This window comes from Emydura macquarii, unplaced genomic scaffold (assembly GCF_026122565.2).
Source record: "Emydura macquarii macquarii isolate MOO-44397 ecotype Brisbane River unplaced genomic scaffold, CSIRO-AGI_Emac_v2 contig_719, whole genome shotgun sequence".
NCBI lineage: Eukaryota > Metazoa > Chordata > Testudines > Chelidae > Emydura > Emydura macquarii.
Genome location: NW_027130856.1, coordinates 7,277,603 through 7,296,073, shown reverse-complemented (window position 1 = coordinate 7,296,073; position 18,471 = coordinate 7,277,603). Strand labels below are relative to the sequence as shown.

At 38.3% G+C, this 18,471-nt stretch overlaps 1 protein-coding gene across 7 annotated transcripts in view; it reads left to right on the top strand.

Moving 5' to 3' along the window:
- The window catches only part of PFKP (phosphofructokinase, platelet), a 77,892-nt gene that overhangs the window by 31,886 nt on the left and 27,535 nt on the right, over positions 1–18,471 (top strand). For 4 of the 7 annotated variants that reach the window (XM_067542656.1, XM_067542655.1, XM_067542660.1 and 1 more), the window contains 10 exons: positions 243–432; positions 3,595–3,760; positions 5,440–5,484; positions 5,593–5,701; positions 6,526–6,621; positions 7,825–7,917; positions 9,268–9,393; positions 10,035–10,099; positions 13,479–13,548; positions 17,012–17,029. In XM_067542656.1, coding sequence (XP_067398757.1) covers positions 243–432; positions 3,595–3,760; positions 5,440–5,484; positions 5,593–5,701; positions 6,526–6,621; positions 7,825–7,917; positions 9,268–9,393; positions 10,035–10,099; positions 13,479–13,548; positions 17,012–17,029 — 978 coding nt within the window. The remainder of the gene's footprint in view (positions 1–242; positions 433–3,594; positions 3,761–5,439; positions 5,485–5,592; positions 5,702–6,525; positions 6,622–7,824; positions 7,918–9,267; positions 9,394–10,034; positions 10,100–13,478; positions 13,549–17,011; positions 17,030–18,471) is intronic. The other 3 variants (XM_067542659.1, XM_067542662.1, XM_067542658.1) reach the window with 1 other exon arrangement.

Genomic DNA, 18,471 nt, shown 5'->3' with positions numbered 1-18,471 from the left:
TTTCAAAACTATTTTCTTATCTACCACACGTGTTCCCTGCTCATTGCCTGATATGCACGTACCATAGTTTTGAGAATGTAATTTTCCTCAAGGTATGGGTAACTCCTTATTATTTTCTAGTGTACTACCATAGTCTTTTTTGTTAATATTTTCTTAATTAAAAAAATCAACATAAAATTAATTAGCAATTAACATAAAATATGTCAAAGATCAATTAAAACTTATTTCTTTCCTTTTTCCAGGGAGGAACAGTTATTGGTAGCGCACGCTGCAAAGAATTTCGTACCCGGGAAGGCCGTTTGAAGGCAGCTTACAACTTGATTCAGCGTGGAATCACTAACCTTTGTGTGATTGGTGGCGATGGCAGTTTAACAGGTGCTAATCTCTTTCGTGAAGAATGGAGTGGACTTCTAGAGGAACTGGCACAAAGTGGTAAGTTTGCATCTCTATGAACATGTAGAGCTCTTAGTTCTTCCTTCACCGATGAAAGAAAATTATATACCATTATTACACACAGAAAAGTTACATTCAAAGAATGTTATTTAGGTTGCAAAGTCAATCACATGAAATTTAGCAAATGCCAGATTTATGATTGTATACACATAACTTTTCAGTTCCCTTGTGCATCCATCCTGTGCACTGGATGAGCCAGAGTTCCTGTGGAAAATATAGGACATGATCATGTAATTAAAGACCGTCATAATGCATACACAAAAGGGGCCAAATTAAGGTTGCAGAAGAGCGCGTGGCTTGTCCCATGGGAGAACCTGTGTCTAAGCCATCCCTGATTATGTATTGACCCCACCCTGAGGGAATCAGGCAATTCACTATAAAGAGCAGAAGGTGGCTGCAATAAATGGAAAAGCCAGGGACCTGCAGCTATGAGGGTGGACATTGCAGGGAGAAAAAGGGCTAACGTGGGACAATGGACACCAGAGAGTTTGGAGGGTAAAGCCCAGTGAGTAGGTGACTCCTGAGGGGCAGGAAACTCTTAACTGTATTTGGGAGTGGTAGTCAGAACCCCAGTGAGGGGGAGATGGGAGGACTGGCTTGGAGTTCATATTGGTATGGAAGAAGAACTCTGGGAATGAGAGAAAACACCAGAGTGAATGAATGGATGTTTTCTTTGTGTAGTTGGAATGGATTTTAGTTTGGGGCTCTGAGTTGTTGTAAAAAGGCTCTGGAATAAACTAGCACCAGAGAAAGTTAACCTGAGAAAGCCTCTGTGAGTTTGTAAAGGGCCCAGAAGAGTGGAAGAAAAGAGGCAAAGAGCCTGCAGAGGCATCCCTGGCCACAAGGGGTGCCCAATAAAGCAGCAATCCTGTTAGACACAGGCAACCGTAAATCTGGCATTTCCTAAGTTTTAAGTGCTTGACTTTGCAGTCTAAATAACTTTCTTTTAATGTAGTCATTTTGTGTATAATTTTCTAGGTTTTTAGTTACATGGAAAAAGGGTAAACCAAGTTGTATTATGGGCAGCTGTAACAACCTCTCCATCTTCCTTCATCATGAATCAGCAGCAGGGTCTGACCCCGGAACATCCAGCACTGCTACGTCTTGAAGTACAGGATTGACAACATTGGCTGCCATGTGAAGAAGGCTGTTTTCTCTCAGGAGGGGGTGGGTTGCTGCATCTGAGGGATGGTTGCAGGGAACCCCAGTTTGACCTGGAGTTCTCTCTCCCCCACCCCAGGAGTCAGGGATGTTCCTGTCCCACGTGTTACCCCAGAGGGGTGACTGGCTGCTGGTACCATGTGGAGTATCTATGGGTAGTTGGCCTATCTCCATCTCTCTCTTCAACTTGTCCGCAGCCTGAAAGTTGGGGGAACTCCTGCCCCATGAGGTCCCCCCAGGGCTGATGGGGGGTGAGGTGGGGGCATGATAAATAGGCCACTGGGGCTATGCAAGGTTTATAAGTAGAGAAGCCTGGTTCAGCTCAGCTCTTTCCTCCCTACCTCTGCTTCACTGCTCTGTCAGCTTCTTGGTGTAAGGTGTGATGGTGCTGTTGGTTTGGTGCTAGCATGAGCCTGGGCAGGGAAATGGTAGGTGAGTTTTTGGCAGGGTGCTAAAATGCCCTGAGGCAGGGTGCTAAAATGCAGTATTAGTTTGAGTGAGTGTTTTTTGTATATGGATGAGGTAGGGCAACCTTCAATAAGAGCCAGCATTATCTCTGCAGTGAAGACATATCTGAAGGAACACGTGAGAGAGGGTAATGGTGATTTTTAACACTTAATATCTCAGCCAAATTGGAGTGGATTTTCCTGGGACAAATAAAAGGCACCCTGTATTTCAAGGGGAAACGCCTAATGAATATCAAAGGCTTGCCACAAACAGTAAGGGTGTCAAAACTTTTCAAAGAAAAGATTTATAAGAAAACATTTTAATGGAAAGTGTCAGACAACCTTTATATAGACATTGCTACCACCTTCCTCTGTAATAATAGAAAATATCCCGACTATTATATTTTGCTCAGTAGTACAGTGGACACTGATTGCAGTGAGGTTGGTTCCTTGTTGCTATAAATGGCAGTTTGTATTTGTGTTGACCCCAGTTCCCATTGCCTTAGTTCACTTTTTCTCTACTTTATCCTCCTATTTTTCTAAAAATAATTAATCTGAGACTGGAATTTAGTCCTAAGCACATAAAAAATAGAGTCATGTAAGCAGTCCAACTGAAGTCACTGGGAATACTCATATGAGTAAGGCTACATATTTGTTTTCAGTCTTGACCCCAAGTTTAATGGGCTGTCACATCACATAGTTACTGAGCAACTTCTCAAAAAGATTCCCAGGAACTGAATGAAATACATTGTATAATACATTAGCAATGTTCTATTTTTGGACCCTTTGGATAGCTGTATTTTGGCTGTAAAATATTAGACTTAATAAAAACCCCTAAAAACCTTTTATAGCATATTCTTTGCTAGCACAAATGAGAAGTTTTTCTTTGGCAAAATTCTGTAATTCTCTTGCATGCAGGAAGGATAAATGACTGACCCAGTATTTTTTCATTGTAGTTTGAGAGAGACATGCTGAAATTTAGAATGTGGCTTCTCAGTTCCCACTCAGTCATCAGTCATGAAACAATGTACTGGAGTCTTTCAGTCACAGAGAAAGGGTTTCACTCAGCATTTCATGCTGATGAGCATATATTTTTACTCTGTTTAGAATTTCTTGTCCATGCTCAGTCATATCAACAATGCAGTTTGCACTCCTCTGCTTCTTCACTCCAATCTCGTACATTGAGAGTGTAATCTGAATGATGGTTTTGGATTTATGGAGTGACAACCTCAAGACTAGTTTTAAACTCATTGAACAAATGGCCTAGCAAATCACTTGGTGGGATGAAGTGCTTTTGGTTTGTTCCAAAAGACGCCAATCTTAAATAAAAGCGATCCTCTTGCTTCAAGAAGTTTTATTCAGCCTTTGAGCTTTGGCTAATCCTTCCCCACAGAAATGTGTTTTTTATTTTAGAAATTTTAACTCTTACCAAAATAAAAGGACTAAAGGATACATTGCAGCTACAGTCTGATTTTGCTTCATCTCATGTGACTGGCTGTTGTTAATAGATTGTTTTATGACTATTTCTCTGCAGGCATGATTGAAGAAGAAGCTGTTAAGAAATATGTTTACCTCAACATTGTGGGGATGGTTGGATCCATAGATAATGACTTCTGTGGCACTGACATGACCATTGGTACTGACTCAGCTTTGCACAGAATCATTGAAGTTGTGGATGCCATCATGACCACTGCTCAAAGGTAAATCAGTTTAATGGGATGCATGGGGGAATACATGAGATCTTAACATGATGGATATATAATAAGTTTTCCCCAGCGGTAAAAGCAGGTTTTTTTATGATTTAGTTGTTACAGAATTCTTCAGATGTATGAACTAATGTTCATGAACTAGACTCAGTTTCTTTGCTAGCAAAAGTTAACCCCTTAGCTCTTGACTTGCTTTGTGTGTTGTGGGAGAGAATTGGGGTGAGGATGGTCTGAGAGATGGAGCATGCATGGACAGGGAGTATTTGTAAACATGTTTTGTGTTTGTAAATGTAATCCTTTTTTTTTTCCTAACTTGATTGAGTTGTATAAATATATGCTTATATACTTTTTATTTTCATTTGTGACTTTCTAATAAAAATATGGATGATGATGAAAGAAAGAGGCTTGTAACTTCAGGGAGAATTAAATGTAATCTGGGCAATGATTGTGCCTTGGTGACCTCCATCTTAAAATGCAATACCTTATTTCAGTCCTGGGTCTTTCATTGTCACAGGGTACCAGTCAGGCAGCACTGTTCCAAAATCTGTGGTGCCTGTGAGATATGAACAAATGTCCCGTAAGGGACAACAAGGCAAGTGCAAGCTTGAGCAAGAGTTAAACTCAGATCTCCAGAGGCAAAAAGCTGATATATTAATCTAATTTCCATTTGTCCATCATGAAACTTTTAAGAGTGAAAATCAGTCCTGTACTGAGGGCCAGCACAAAGCACTGTACACCATTTGCATCCTTCTGCAGCACAGAGGTGTTGGTGGTGATTCTCTGCACAGAGATGAATTTCACCCTAAGGAAACTGGAACTCTGGAAAAGACTTTTCTAAACTAATGAGAAAAGATATATAGTTATAGTTCAGCTATGTTGTCACTTTGGCTGATATTTCTCACTTTGTCAGACATGTGCAATGGTCTGAAAAAAACAAGCTGCTCCCAGAAGGCAAAAGTATACCAACTTTAGCTAGAAGGGCAGGTGCGCTAAGGCTGGACAATTTTTTTAGTATCTTGTTCTTACGCTTTGGTATTCAATACTACGGGAATACGTTTGAAAAAAAGGTAGATCTTTGATTCAGTTTCACTCTTGACTAACAAAAATTGTCATACTGGTTTTAGAGTTAATCTGGTAATCAGTATAATTATTAAAAGAAGCCTAATGGTTACAATCCTTAAAGTGACACTGCTAGGATTGATGGATTAACTATTCGTTCACGTATTTTTTTTTTTTTTTACTTATTTTTATGCAAAGTCCCCATCAATTACAAAAATAAACAAATACATTTTAGAGCAGTTCTACAATAAAAAACTGGTTTGCATGCTCAGTGGATGAAAAATAATTAAAGAAACATTTATTGCATTGCACTAAACCTCAGCCCGTCTCTCCTGTCGCTCCTTGTAGTCATCAGTCATTCTGTATATCTTTTACTGACCATAGGCTTCATCTGAGTAACATCTTCCGGATGTGAAATGTTTTAAAGAGTCTACAACACTGAGCACTCTAGGACTAGTTTTCTCCCCATCAGACAAGTGATAATACTTTTACTTCTGGGTTGACTGTGTTAACCTTAGTATCAGGGACTGATCCCAGCTCCCATTGACTTCAATGGGACTTGGATTGGGTCTTTCAATTGCAATAATTTTGTTCGCTCTCTTGTCATTTTATAGCCATCAGAGGACCTTTGTCCTGGAAGTTATGGGAAGACACTGTGGGTATGTACTGTTCTCACCAGTTTGTGTCTAGTAAATTGTCATTATAAAAAACTATAAGATTTGAGATTTGTCTGCTTATTTGGCCTTTTTTTTATGTATGCTTACTAGGTATCTAGCTCTTGTTAGTGCATTAGCTTGTGGAGCGGATTGGGTATTTATTCCGGAGTATCCCCCAGAAGAAGGATGGGAGGATCAGATGTGTGTGAAGCTTTCTGAGGTAATCTGTTACTGTGTCTTGAACATTCTGTATGCCATGTGAATTCTCACATTAGAAAAGAGGTGCCTAGCAACATAAATGATATGGGTCAAATCCTGTCCAGTAGGATTCAATCACATTTTTTTGCTATTGATTTCATTGGTAGAACTATTTGGTCCTAAATGCCTCTGTTCCTGCAATTTCCAGCTGTTTGGAGCATAGTTAGATTTCCTCTAGGGCTGCCATAGTTCCCATGAACATAGCCATGGTGGATCTGTTTTCTGGTTTGCCATCCTTGTCCGTGGTGTCTTATGCAGAACATTTCATTTTACCCCTGGAAACTTTTCTACATGCAAGGGCAGACATTTCCAGCAATTAACTTGTTTCTTTACTGATCTCAGAAGCATATGAAGCAGATTAACTCTGAAATCTTGAAAGGCCACTTCTTCCACAAGGCTTGCAAAAATTAAGAATGAAAAATACCAGATTAAGTATATTAGTAGTAATAAGAATCTAAATATGCATTCCTCTTGATCTCCCAGTGTGTTTTCTTTACGTGTGTCTCTGGGAGATTTCCAGAATCAGGAGCTGGGTTGAGATTTCTGTCCTGTACAGGACTGCATACTTTGACAACACTAAATTAATAAACAGGCAAATATATAGATGTCCTTCTCTCCTTTTTTATTTGATTAGATGAACTACAAATATCTTTGGTAAATTATCCAAAGGAAAAGATTCTAGGAATAACTGGAGTTTAATATACAGTAGTTTGCTTTCAAACTCTTTTTTTAATAGTGTATTTTGTTTTAGGCTTTTTTGAATATCCAACATTTTTCTTCTTATAGAACCGTGCACGAAAGAAAAGGTTGAATATCATAATTGTAGCAGAAGGCGCTATTGATTCTCACAACAAACCTATAACTTCAGAAAAGGTTAAGGATGTAAGTATCAATCTCTTTGTAATGCAGTTTTTGCTGTGGTTATAATTTAGCATAGTTTCCTTTCCACTGCTAAAAGTAGAATTTCCACAGGCATTCTGGTAAAAATGTCTCTCACAGTACTTGTAGTTGCATTTTTATGCTTGTGCTTTATGAACTTAATCCGGAACCCATTGAAGGAAACGGGAATCTTTTGATTGGTTTCAATGGATTTTGGATTGGGATCTATTTTTTTGTTAAATTAGAGGGCAGTCAATGAAGTGATGTTTTTAGAGACATGATCTCTAGGAGATCTGCTTAAATCTGTCTCACATCATTAATTATTTTATTATGGTATTTGATGGTCTTTGGGAAAATTAAGCGATGGTCTATCAAGTTCCTGGTGAACTAATGGTGCCCTTATAACAATTTGGCAGTAAAGGAAATATTTAGGAAAATCTCACTTAAGCCAAGAATTAAATGGGCACTGAGATTGGAATTAACCTCTCATGCTTGGAAATGGTGTTTTTTTTTTTTTTTTGGAACAAGTTTTGAAACACATCGACTGACAGAATGGTATGTGGAAACTCGAGCTGACCTTACTTGTGCTTCAACTGTTCTGTGATTACAGCCCTTTGTTCTCAGGAGTGTTAAGATAATGAAGCAGTCCTTCAATCATCAATACAGAATTGTACTTCATTTGAAAAACTACAAATTAGTTACTGTATAAGGATAAAAATTAGTAACTGTATAAGGATAAAAGCCTTCACTGAGGATTTAATTGCACAATTATTCCAAGACATTTGGTACATTTATAAGATGGCTATAAAGAAACCCTCTTACGGTAGATTATTTTTTCCAGATTTCTAATTGTTATCTTTAAACTTTTTTTTATAAGATTAAGGACCTAAGTGGTCATTTGTTTCTAAATAAATGACATCAGTATACTTCTCTCTAATTAAAACATTGTAGCCAAAACCACTTCTTTACCATTATTAAACTGAACATTCGTTCCTTCAGAGTAGGTCTCTGGAGATTAGTTTTCCTAATGTAGATGCAAAGAGACTTAAGTAATTCCTTAGTTGTGTCACCACTGTTGACATGTGGACATTTATACCATATACAATATAATATTACAAAATTCCCAGTGTGTGCATATGTGTATATAACCGCTGTAGTAACGCTTATGTTTTATATTTCTCATTTACACGTTGAAATTCGTTACAGCTTGTGGTTCAGCAGCTGGGGTTTGACACTCGTGTGACTATCCTTGGTCATGTTCAAAGAGGTGGTACTCCTTCAGCTTTTGATAGAATTTTGGTGAGTGAACTATGGTGATAACGTGTGTCTTGTCTGCAAACCCTGGAAGAGTGCATGCTGCAACAAAGTAGCATTGTGCTTCCACTTATGCATACCTTTTCATTCAAGAATTTTGAAGCATTTACAAAAATCAGTTAATATCCTCAATACCTTTGTGAAGGGAGGCAAATAATAATTATTGTCCTCTACTCAAGCAACAGAGAAGTAATGCAGTTTGCTCAAGGCGACACACAGAGACTCTGGCAGAGCCAGGTTTAGCACTCAAAAACTACTGGCACCTAACTCCTTGCTGAATCCATTGCTGCCTCTCTGTAAGAGGGCTATTTAATCCACAATTTGAGAGTCAAATCTAATCGAAGATTGGTTCACTGAAATCAATACTTACATGTGTAAGTGTTTGCTGGCTAGGGACCATCTTGTAAGTCTACTATTTTAGGCATTGCTGTAAATGGACAAAGGAACTTGGCAGTTACAGAAAAATATGGATTATGTACAGCAAAACCCTACAAAAATGTATACATGCACATTAAGCACCTTGAGTTTGGGTTGCGAAATGTAAGACCTTGTCTCCACTTGAAAGTATTTGCTGATATAGCTATACCAGTATAGTCATACAGGCAAGCTTTTCTAGCACAGATATAGCATATATGGTAAAAAAAAAAAAAAAAAAGTATTCTTGCTAGTATAGTTTATACCAGTACCCGAGATGAAATGAACCGTGATGGAAAAAGAGTAGTTTTGCCAGTATAACTGCAACTACACTAAGCTATTGCTTGTATATAAATGTTATAAAAATAATCACACTCCCAACCAGCATTACTATACTGGCAAAAGTTTCTAGTGTACACCTGGCTTTAGACTGCCTTTGCTATTCATCCTTGCAGTGCTACATATCAAAGGCACCAACCTAAATTAATAAAAGATATATTTTGTGGATTTGCAGAGCATGCATGCGTACCTGATCAGTTACTGCTGATAGGTGCTGTCAGTGGGGGCCATAGTATAGGTAGGTAGGTAGATTTAAAAAAGAATTACCTTCACTGAAATGTATTTATTAGTAATCGTATTTACTAGTAATCCAATTTCCTTTCTAAGAGCTCTGATCAAAACCTGACTGTGCCATGGGCTTGATAAGTCAGCCATTAGAGCAGTTTTACTTGTCATATGGGTCACAGTACATTAAACATAACCAGCTGTGATCACAGTTATCAAGGAGTGATTGTTTTAATGATGTAAAGAGAAATCTCGGCTACTTCCCTGTTTCTGTGGTGGGAGCCAACTAATTTGCTCCTTTTAATACCGAGCGCATCCTCCAATACATAGACATCTCTCTATATATTTTATTTTCAGGCAAGCCGTATGGGCGTAGAAGCTGTCCTAGCCCTTCTAGAGGCAACACCAGATACTCCTGCTTGTGTTGTGTCCCTGTCTGGAAACCAGGCTGTCCGTTTGCCTTTAATGGAGTGTGTGCAGATGGTGAGTTCTGGGAGGAGAGCCAATTTACACTTATTCATTAACTATTGCAAAGTGCTTTAACAATCAGAGGTCTGTTATTAGTTTATAACACATGAATGGAACACTTAACTGTGTTGGTAATAATGATCTCTTCTTATGTCTTTGCTGGGTGTAATTACTATGCACTTGTTTTAGGGATAATCACTGGCAAAAGCAGTCCAGCAAAGAAACATTGCAGCTTTTTTTCAGATTTGGAAACCAGTATTGTTTTTCAGTTTCATCTGAATCTTTCATTTTTCACCCTGTCTCTTTGATTACAAAAATCTCCATCCGTTATAGCCAATTTTCATAAATCTGGTTTCCTCCTCCAAAATTATTTAATGTTCATCTCAATTTAAATTAAAAAAAAAAAATTCTCCTTCTGTGGCTGTTTTAGGTGCCAATCTTCCCTCTCCCATCCTTAAACCTGCTTGTCCTCTACAGAAATGGTAAGAAAAATATAAAAATGCCAGTGTGATGCAGGTCACAACAGACAACAAATCAGACATCAGATTGTCCTTTCAGTATTCCAGATAGCAGTGCTGTTTCAGAACAGATTAATTTACAATACAGTCCTTAGTTTACTAACCTTTTATAATCTATTCTTTTAATTAATTTTTAAGACTCAAGAAGTACAGAAAGCAATGGATGAAACAAAGTTTTGTGAAGCTGTGAGACTTCGTGGAAGGTACAACTCATCAAATCACACCAATCTGCTTGCTTTAGGAGATACTGAACTACTTTGCCTTCCTGTTAATATACCGCGGCCCGGGGATGCTCAGGCACTATTCTGCATAAGTCTACACTCCCCTTCCTCCTGCACCTCAGCTTAACGCTTTGCTGAAGCACAGGCCAGAGTTCAGTCTTTACAGAATTTTTCAGAAAGCATTACATAGTGTTAAACCTCAAGACTGTTGTATGTAAGATCCTGATAAATAGATGGCAATAGTCCCCAATCAATTTCAAAGAGAGAGCACCATACTCTCTTAATAAAGCAAACATTTAATGCACACAAAACACATTGTAAATAGGATAAAGTGTTACAAATAGTATTTGGAGTACTATGAATTACTTTTAAGCAAAAGTTATGAGACAGCAAATCTGCTGGGGTTCCTTATACAGACTTTCCCCCTTTTGTTTCTGTTACAAACATTCAGATATAAGGTTTCAGCATAACATTTTCTATTCTTTAGCACATACATCAAAACACATTCTGCTCTGATCTTCTCTCTGAGGTGTTTTTTCAGTCTTTGTCGGGTGACCATAGTATGTTGAGCGTGTCACTTGGACTCTTCAGAGCACGAGAAATGGCAGTTTCTCAGTCCTTCCAAACATTTCAGAATCCTGTCAGCAAACAAACAGTCTGGGGATCTCCACAGCTAACAGAAATGCAGCTCTTAGTTTAACAGTTGATTGGTCCTCTCCATTGTTGGTGAAACAGTGTTGCCTGTATCCAGGGTGGCACAAGGATTGGAACCCAGCCCACATGGCAGACTCATCGCTTGGTCCTGTGCCAATCAGCCACTGAGTTCACAGGGCTGTCTTTAATTCCTGTATTTATAATCTTCCCCCCTTTGCACTCTGATTGGCACAGCTCTCAGAGGGTGACTAGAATGTGACCGGCTGACTGGGATTGCCGACAATGAAAACTTCATACAAAGCCTCAGAACCAGCTACTGAGCATGTGGGTTTAACTACCACACCCTTTTCCGTAAGTTGCAGTCCTAGCTGGGTTGCCCTGTCCTGCTCAAGGCACAGAATATACAACTAAGATCTGTGTCTCCTCCCCTCCTGAGAGAAACAAAGTCAAATGCTGCAGTATAAGGCATATGGGTTACATTAATATTGGCTATTTTATTTTAAATAATGTAGTTAATTATATTGCCAGTAATAGTGGTAGAGGAGGTTTCAGAGGAGTAACCTAGAAAGGACAGTAATAATGATTCATATTCCTATAATATTCAAAGATGTAGGAAACAATAATTAACTTCAGCTTGCTTTAAGACACCAATGTAGACTTTGATCCTGATGTAAGTTTACAATTCAGGAAGGAATGAGTCAACAAGATTGTCTGAGGTGACTGATAATGCTCATAACCGAATGTGTTTGCTTATGGATAAAATTTGGAACCACGTACATCATGTTTGAGGGTGGTTGGGCCTAGTAAAGCAGTTGGTGGTTTTATAGGAGTAGTATTAGGTCATTGAGAAAACTGCATCTATAAAAAGGATTTGAGAAAGTTAGTATGAGAGAAACAAATCAGTTATTGCTTCAAGTTGTTTAATGACAAAATACATCTTACCTGTCTGTAATAGGGATTGCTGTTTGCCAGAGGCTGGGAATGACTGACGGGATGGATCACTTGATGATTACCTGTTCTGTTCATTCCCACTGAAGCATCTGGCATTGGCCACTGTCAGAAGACAGGATACTGGGCTAGACGGACAATTGGTCTGACCCAGTATGGCTGTTCTTATCTTCTTAATATTATATTGCCCATTAAATCTCCAGGTTTTTAAGTGACATTTTCATTGTTATTTTAAATACTTTACATTATTTTCAGAGTTCTAGACTTTTCATCTTTCCAGTTTTTAAAATGTTTTGTATCTGTGATTTAAATTTTTTTTTCCCCCTTCAAAACATATTATTCCTGTTAAGTGTCTGAATTTGGAAAGTCACTGATTTTGGTTAAAGTGGGTGAATGTTACCTGATGGAAGTGTTTCCTTATGTGCATCAGTATTTTCAGTTGTAAATTAATGTATAAGAGAGATAAGCACTTTGGAGAATAAGATACAGTTATTATCATGCTTAGCACTTTTCAATAGCTTTTGTAAATAAATAACATTACCACAGTATATTTCCTGGGTGTTCCCTACGCTAAGTCATATTAACTTCCAGTAGTTGCAAAGATAACATTATAAAGTTTTTAAGATCAGCCACTGTAACTTGAGTTCCTGTCTTTGGTATTATTTACTCTTTAGTTTAATAATGTGGCCCTTTTGACCTGAGCAGCTAGTCAAAGTTTGGGGGCCTGTGGATGTTCCAGTTCGAAATAGAAATTGGTGATAGAAAGGTATTCTTTGATGCAGTTTTGGTTATTTACAAAGAGTGTATAAAGTCCTGTATCACTGAATGCAGAAGGATAGCAGGAAACAGCTTCTTTTGCTCATACCACCAAGAGCACTCTTGTCAGCCTGTTCCCCTGACCCCAGAACCTCTCCTCAGGCACAGCGCTTTCAGCTGCTCCTGTAGGCTGTATCTCTCTGAAAGCAATATTCAGCAAAAGCCCTTGGGCAGACTAAGACACCCTTTTGTTTTAGGTGGGGCTTATGCTTATGGTTATGTTTATTGAAAGGTGAGTTCACACCTATCATTTTCAATCCCATGACAAAATTTCACCCGCTCATATGAATAACTTCTATTGAAGAATGTGCATCTCCTAAACTAAAATCCTTAGTTTCTTTTTCTCTTCTGCAGTCTAGAAATGCTCATTGCTTAGTCAATGGCACCCCCGAACCAGCTTAATTGCTGTCAATTTGTATCCTGCAATTCAGTTTTTCTGAGGTAAACCTTCCACCCTCATTCATGTCGCTTACGGGTAAAAGTGAAGCTTTCCCTTTGCAGCTCTCTTGTGGAAAATGTAATTGTGTTGTTAAATTTCCTCCTCTGTGGTATGACCGTTAAGTCTGGCTATCCTGCTGCATTCCATTCAAACATGTTCAAAGCTAAAAGTGATTAGCAATAGGAGAATGATCCTCCTCCCATCATTAAAAAGATCACTTTTCATTGTCAAGGAATTGTGACTCTCTATGCGCTTTTAGCAGAGACCTTGTCTGATAGTAGCAGATAATGGGAACAAAACTAACAGCCCCTTCCTTCTTTCTAAATCATCTCTGTAAAATCAGAACTCTGGTTTTTGGGATCTGTTTGTTTGTGGCTTTTATTTGGGATGCAAAGGGACAAAATTAGCATATGACGTTTTGACAAGTTTTTGTGACAAAAACACATATTTTCTTTAAAAAAATTTAAAAACTAGCTAATGAAAACATTATTTTTCCTTCTTTAGGAGCTTTGAAAATAACCTTAACACCTACAAATTATTGTCGCACAGAAGACCGGATGCAGAGCTTCCAAAGGTAAGTTATACAATCTGAATAATTAAATGAGCCATTCTGTTTTTCTGTCTAGTGCACATAATTTTTGTCTGGAGTATTTTAACAAATAAATCTTAAAACCATATTTTCAGTTTGGATTTTTTTACAACTGTTTCTCTAACAATAATCTCGTCATGTATTTGGTATAATTAAAATAAAAACTTTAATGAAAGATAGAGGATTGGTAGGATACAATTTGATTTTCATCATAAAATTAGTAGAGCAATAGTAAAAGTCTTTTAAAGCTAGGTAGTATTCTTCCTAAGAAATTCCTTTCTAAGGAAGTTATCAATCACAGGTATATCTCTGGTGCTTATTGCTGTAATATCTATGTGCTAGTGCCTCCTATTATGCTCCCCTATGCTGCATAGCATGGAGGGGAGCAAAAGTGAAGTACTCGTACTTAAAAGGGCCTGCAAGTCTTGCTGGAAGGGGAGAGGAGACTGGTTAGGAGGATTTCTTATCTCACCATCCAAAGGGCAAAACACGTTTGTGTTCAGTGTGTGCGGCTAGAAGGTTAGTGGGTGGAGTCAGGGGTCAGCCGCTAAGTATGACATATCAGTCTGATCTAACCATTCAATGTGCATATATTAGTGATAAAATAACCCTGGTTCTCCCGCAGTTTGCGAGTTGTTCATAAACCAGTCTTGATTCCTACAAGTATATTCATTATTAGGAAGCATTCACCAGTTTTTGTAAACAAATTTCAGCCTGTGGGATATTCACAATTTGTGCATTTTGACTATTCTGTTTTCATTATTCATGTTTTGTGGAGTGGGATAAGTCTCCTAAATCACATATTGTTGTTTCTTCTTCCTTATTGGAGTTGTATTTTTATGGAAGAATAATGTGAATAACAAACTTGCAATATGACATTTTTTGGGAAAAAAAATTAAGTTAAATTTAGGAAAATTCACATGTATACCAGGTGGCCACTCAGAAATGTTATGAACAGCTGATAACATGATCTCCAGGTATAGTGCAAACCAAACAAGCCATTTTTGTTTGCAAAAATATTCCCAGATCACATTTACTTATTTATTTATTTATCTATCCACCCAGATCTGGGCTGCTCCCCTAAAATAGGGGGAGTTTATTATTGCTGCTCTGGCTTCTATTCCCATCGAAGGAGTGGGTAGTTGTGTATGTAAGCCACTCAGTGTGGCGCACTGTCCCCCTCTAGTGGTAGCTAGGTCAAAGAGGGTGAGCCTTCTACAGCCTATGCCAGTGGTTCCCAACCTGTGTCCTGCGGGCTCCCCTCCCACTGTCTGCCTATGGAGCCGCTGCCTAAAGACCCAGGTGGAGCGTGTTGCTGCGGAGCTACAAGAAAGGAGCAGGTTCTTTGCTGCAGCCAAGGGGATTGGAGATCAGCGCTTTCCTCCCCCTGGCTGTAGCAGAAAGCACGGCAAAGCGCTCCACTGGGGTCCCCTAGGCGCTGGGTCCTTGCTGGAGCCAGAGGGAGGGAAGCATTGATCTTCCGCCCCCTGGTGCAGAAGGGAGCCATTGCCTAGGAATCCAGGTGGAGCACACAGGGCTATAGGATGCTTGTGGTTTCCCTGCTGCAGCCAGGGGGACGGGAGATCAGCGAAGAGGCAGCCTCCTTGCTGAACTCCTTCATCTGGCTGCAATGGGGGGAGGAGGAGGCTGCTGGCAGAGACTGGTGGTCCTTTAGGGTTGTAAAAATGATATCTGGGGTCCTCGAGCCAAAAAGGTTGGGAACCACTGGCCTAGGCTAATCGAGATGGGACTTTTTGCTGAGGCAGTATTTTAGACCCAGAGGTCCCAGGTTCTAAACCCCCTTGCTGAGGACCCACCTACAAGTGTGACATTACAAGTGCCAAATAATAGCATGATATCCAGAGACCAAGGAAAGTACTTTGTGTAGATGCTTGGAGAGCCACAGAATGAGGGCCAGGATAGTCCACGAATCCTTGAACTCTGTATCATTAGATGGCTGTGCCTTCTCTGTAATGTTTATTAACCCTTCCTCCATTTAGGTTTTCTGTCATGTGTGTTCTGCAATCTCAGAGCTATGGAAACATTGTCTAGTTTTCTCTCTGCATGAAAGGGGTGATTGGGCCCTCAAATCCTTAATGCTGCTAGATTTGTAGCTGTGCTTCCTTTCTTTTCCTCTTCCACTGAATTGAGTTTAGTTAGCCTGTTAGGTTTTTCTTCTGGGAAAACTATGTATTTTTTTTTAAGTTTGATCACAGGTCTCTCTATTTTATAAAAGGAAAATTCCAAACTTTCCATAGTTTTTGGAAAAATTGAATTGCTAGAGTATAAACTTTCTGGCTTAGATTTATTGCCAGGGTGAGTTCCTGGCCAAGAGTTTGAATATAAATACAAAAAATATTGAGATATAAAAAAAGGAACTGAGCCACATTCAGATAGCTAAAACCAGGAAGAATTTTTGCTTTACAGGAAATCAAGCAATGAAGGAAAAAGGAAATATAAAATAGAGACAGAATTTTAAAAATAGAAGCAAATAAAATGGCAGAAAAAAACAGGGCAGAGCAGTCTCTAGGCATGAAGGCCAATATTTTCAAAAACTGGTGCCTAAATTAGGTTCCAAAATGCATATTTAGGTGCCTAAATCAGTAGCCTGATTTTAAAGAGTGCCAAGCACTAAGCAGAATCTATTGATTGTAATAGGGACTGATGGATGATCAATACAGCAGCTTTGAAAAATCAGGCCATTTATTTAGGTACCTAAACATAGAAGTTTAGCTGTAGGCTAATATTTTTCTTTTTAAATCTTGGCCATCACTTTGCTATGTATGGCACTAGTGGGTGTTGTAGGTGGCCTGTTAGCCACCATTGTTAGCAACCATTAGAATCTGACCAAACAAATATGTTTTATTTTGTTTTTAAGCTTTAAGAGGTTTTGGATTTAAATTCTTAAGGTGCTTGGAGGTTTAAAAATATCCAGAAGACTGTTTTTCACTAAAGATGAAAAATGTAAATGAACTGTTGATATCCTATGTCACATGAGTTTATGTAATTGTTGTCTAAAAGCAAATACACATAGAAAAATGGACAAACCTATAGAAAAAAAGAGACAAGAACAGGATAGAACAGAAGAAGCAAGAATAGCACAGCCGAGAATATAATAACCTATTACAGAAAGAAAAATAACTAAAAATATCAGTGGGAAGATGATAATCCTCAACTGGTGTAAATCAGCATTGCTCCTTATACCAGATAAGGGAATCACCCACAGTATCCGAGTGCATTATAAAAAGATTTCTCAATGTCAGTTTCTTGATGGAGATTTTGCTTCTTGAGTAACTTAACAAGTTTCCAGCATTAACCCATTTGTCTGGAGACCTATGCATTGTAGGATTTTAGTTACTGTCTCATTACTGTTGTTAGATTGTTAATTAGCAGAAAATGTCTGTAGCAGTAGCCTGTTACTTTAAAATCTTTCTGTTCTTTTTAACAGGACGATCTCTCATGTAGTGTACGTAATTACTTGCACAGTGATTAACCTTAGATGGCTCAGTAACCTTTGTAGGTTTTGAGACTATGTTTTACTTTTGCATGGGAATGAGATTTAATTTGCTTTTTTTCTTTTTTTTCTTTTTAATTTTACACTTGTGCTCAACAGCTGGATGGTAGAATTTTCTGGACCTGTGCTTCGTTTTTACCACAGTTTTTTATATCAAGGCTTTTTCACTCCAAAAACCTGAATTTTAATTTGTGTAATAACTCTCAAATGAAACTTAAATTGACTTCCGTTAAATGCAAATTTCAGAATTTACTGAGAACCATTTTCTCTGTAGAAACTTTCAACGCTTATCCTACCGTGGCATGTTTATCCCAAGCCATACCTTGTGCATTTACAGATGAATATTGAAGTGATGTCCAAGAAAAAAATTTTTTTCTTTGGTGTCCAAGAAGGTCAGATACTAAATTTCTCTACTAGCTGTTCTAATTTTTAAATATCAGGATGCAAAATTCTGGCAATAAGGCAGCAGAAGTATCCAAAATGTTACTCACCCATCAACCATATGTAGGCAAAAAGATTTAACGTTTCAGAAGGCCAAGACATTACATTTTTAATAGCCGCAATATTATGTAATATATTATGTAATATATTATAAATATTATGTAATATTTACCTATACCATGCGTGAAGGCTTAGTCATCAGGGAAATTAAATGTCTTCTTGATGGCAGCAGAAGAAAATTAAGTATCAATTCGCGGTAAAAAATGTTTCATAAATTACTCAACATAAAATCCTTTGGGACAGGTAGTTGATATTATGTTCTTTTAAATTTGACTTATATGTAAATTAACAGCCCAAACATAATATTTTGTTATAGATGCCTACAAAATTAAAGCTGACACATGCATTCTACATACTGTATATAGTAAGGCTCTGCTCCAGCAAAATCATGCTAGCTTCTTGCAGAGTTAAAGGCATATAAAGTCAGCTGTAGTACTTAAAGTGCTTTGCTGGATATGATCCTATGTCCAGCAGCATAGCATTCCTTCAGGTACTGGAAAAAGAGACTCTTCACTACAGGGCAACAGAGTCTGGCATGCGCTGCCACACCCTATAGCACAGTGGCCTGGGAAATAACACTGCCCATGCAATATTTGCATAAATATCATGATTTTGCTTTAACAGCTGTTTTTTACAATCTGTAATCTGTAGAAAAAACCCAAAACTTCTGTTCTCTTTTGGGATTAAACATGCAAGAGTTTCCTCCTCAGTTAGGCTACTGTTACACCAAAATCTGGAAAGAGCATTTTAATGCAAGTCATTTTAATGTGTAAATGCTGCTGAATGTGATTAACAAATCGCTTAAAGCTCAATGAATGCTGCCATACAGGCTCAGCCTATTTTGCATTTTGCTTCTGTGATTCGCTAGCACTTGAATGCTTCACCCTTGCTAA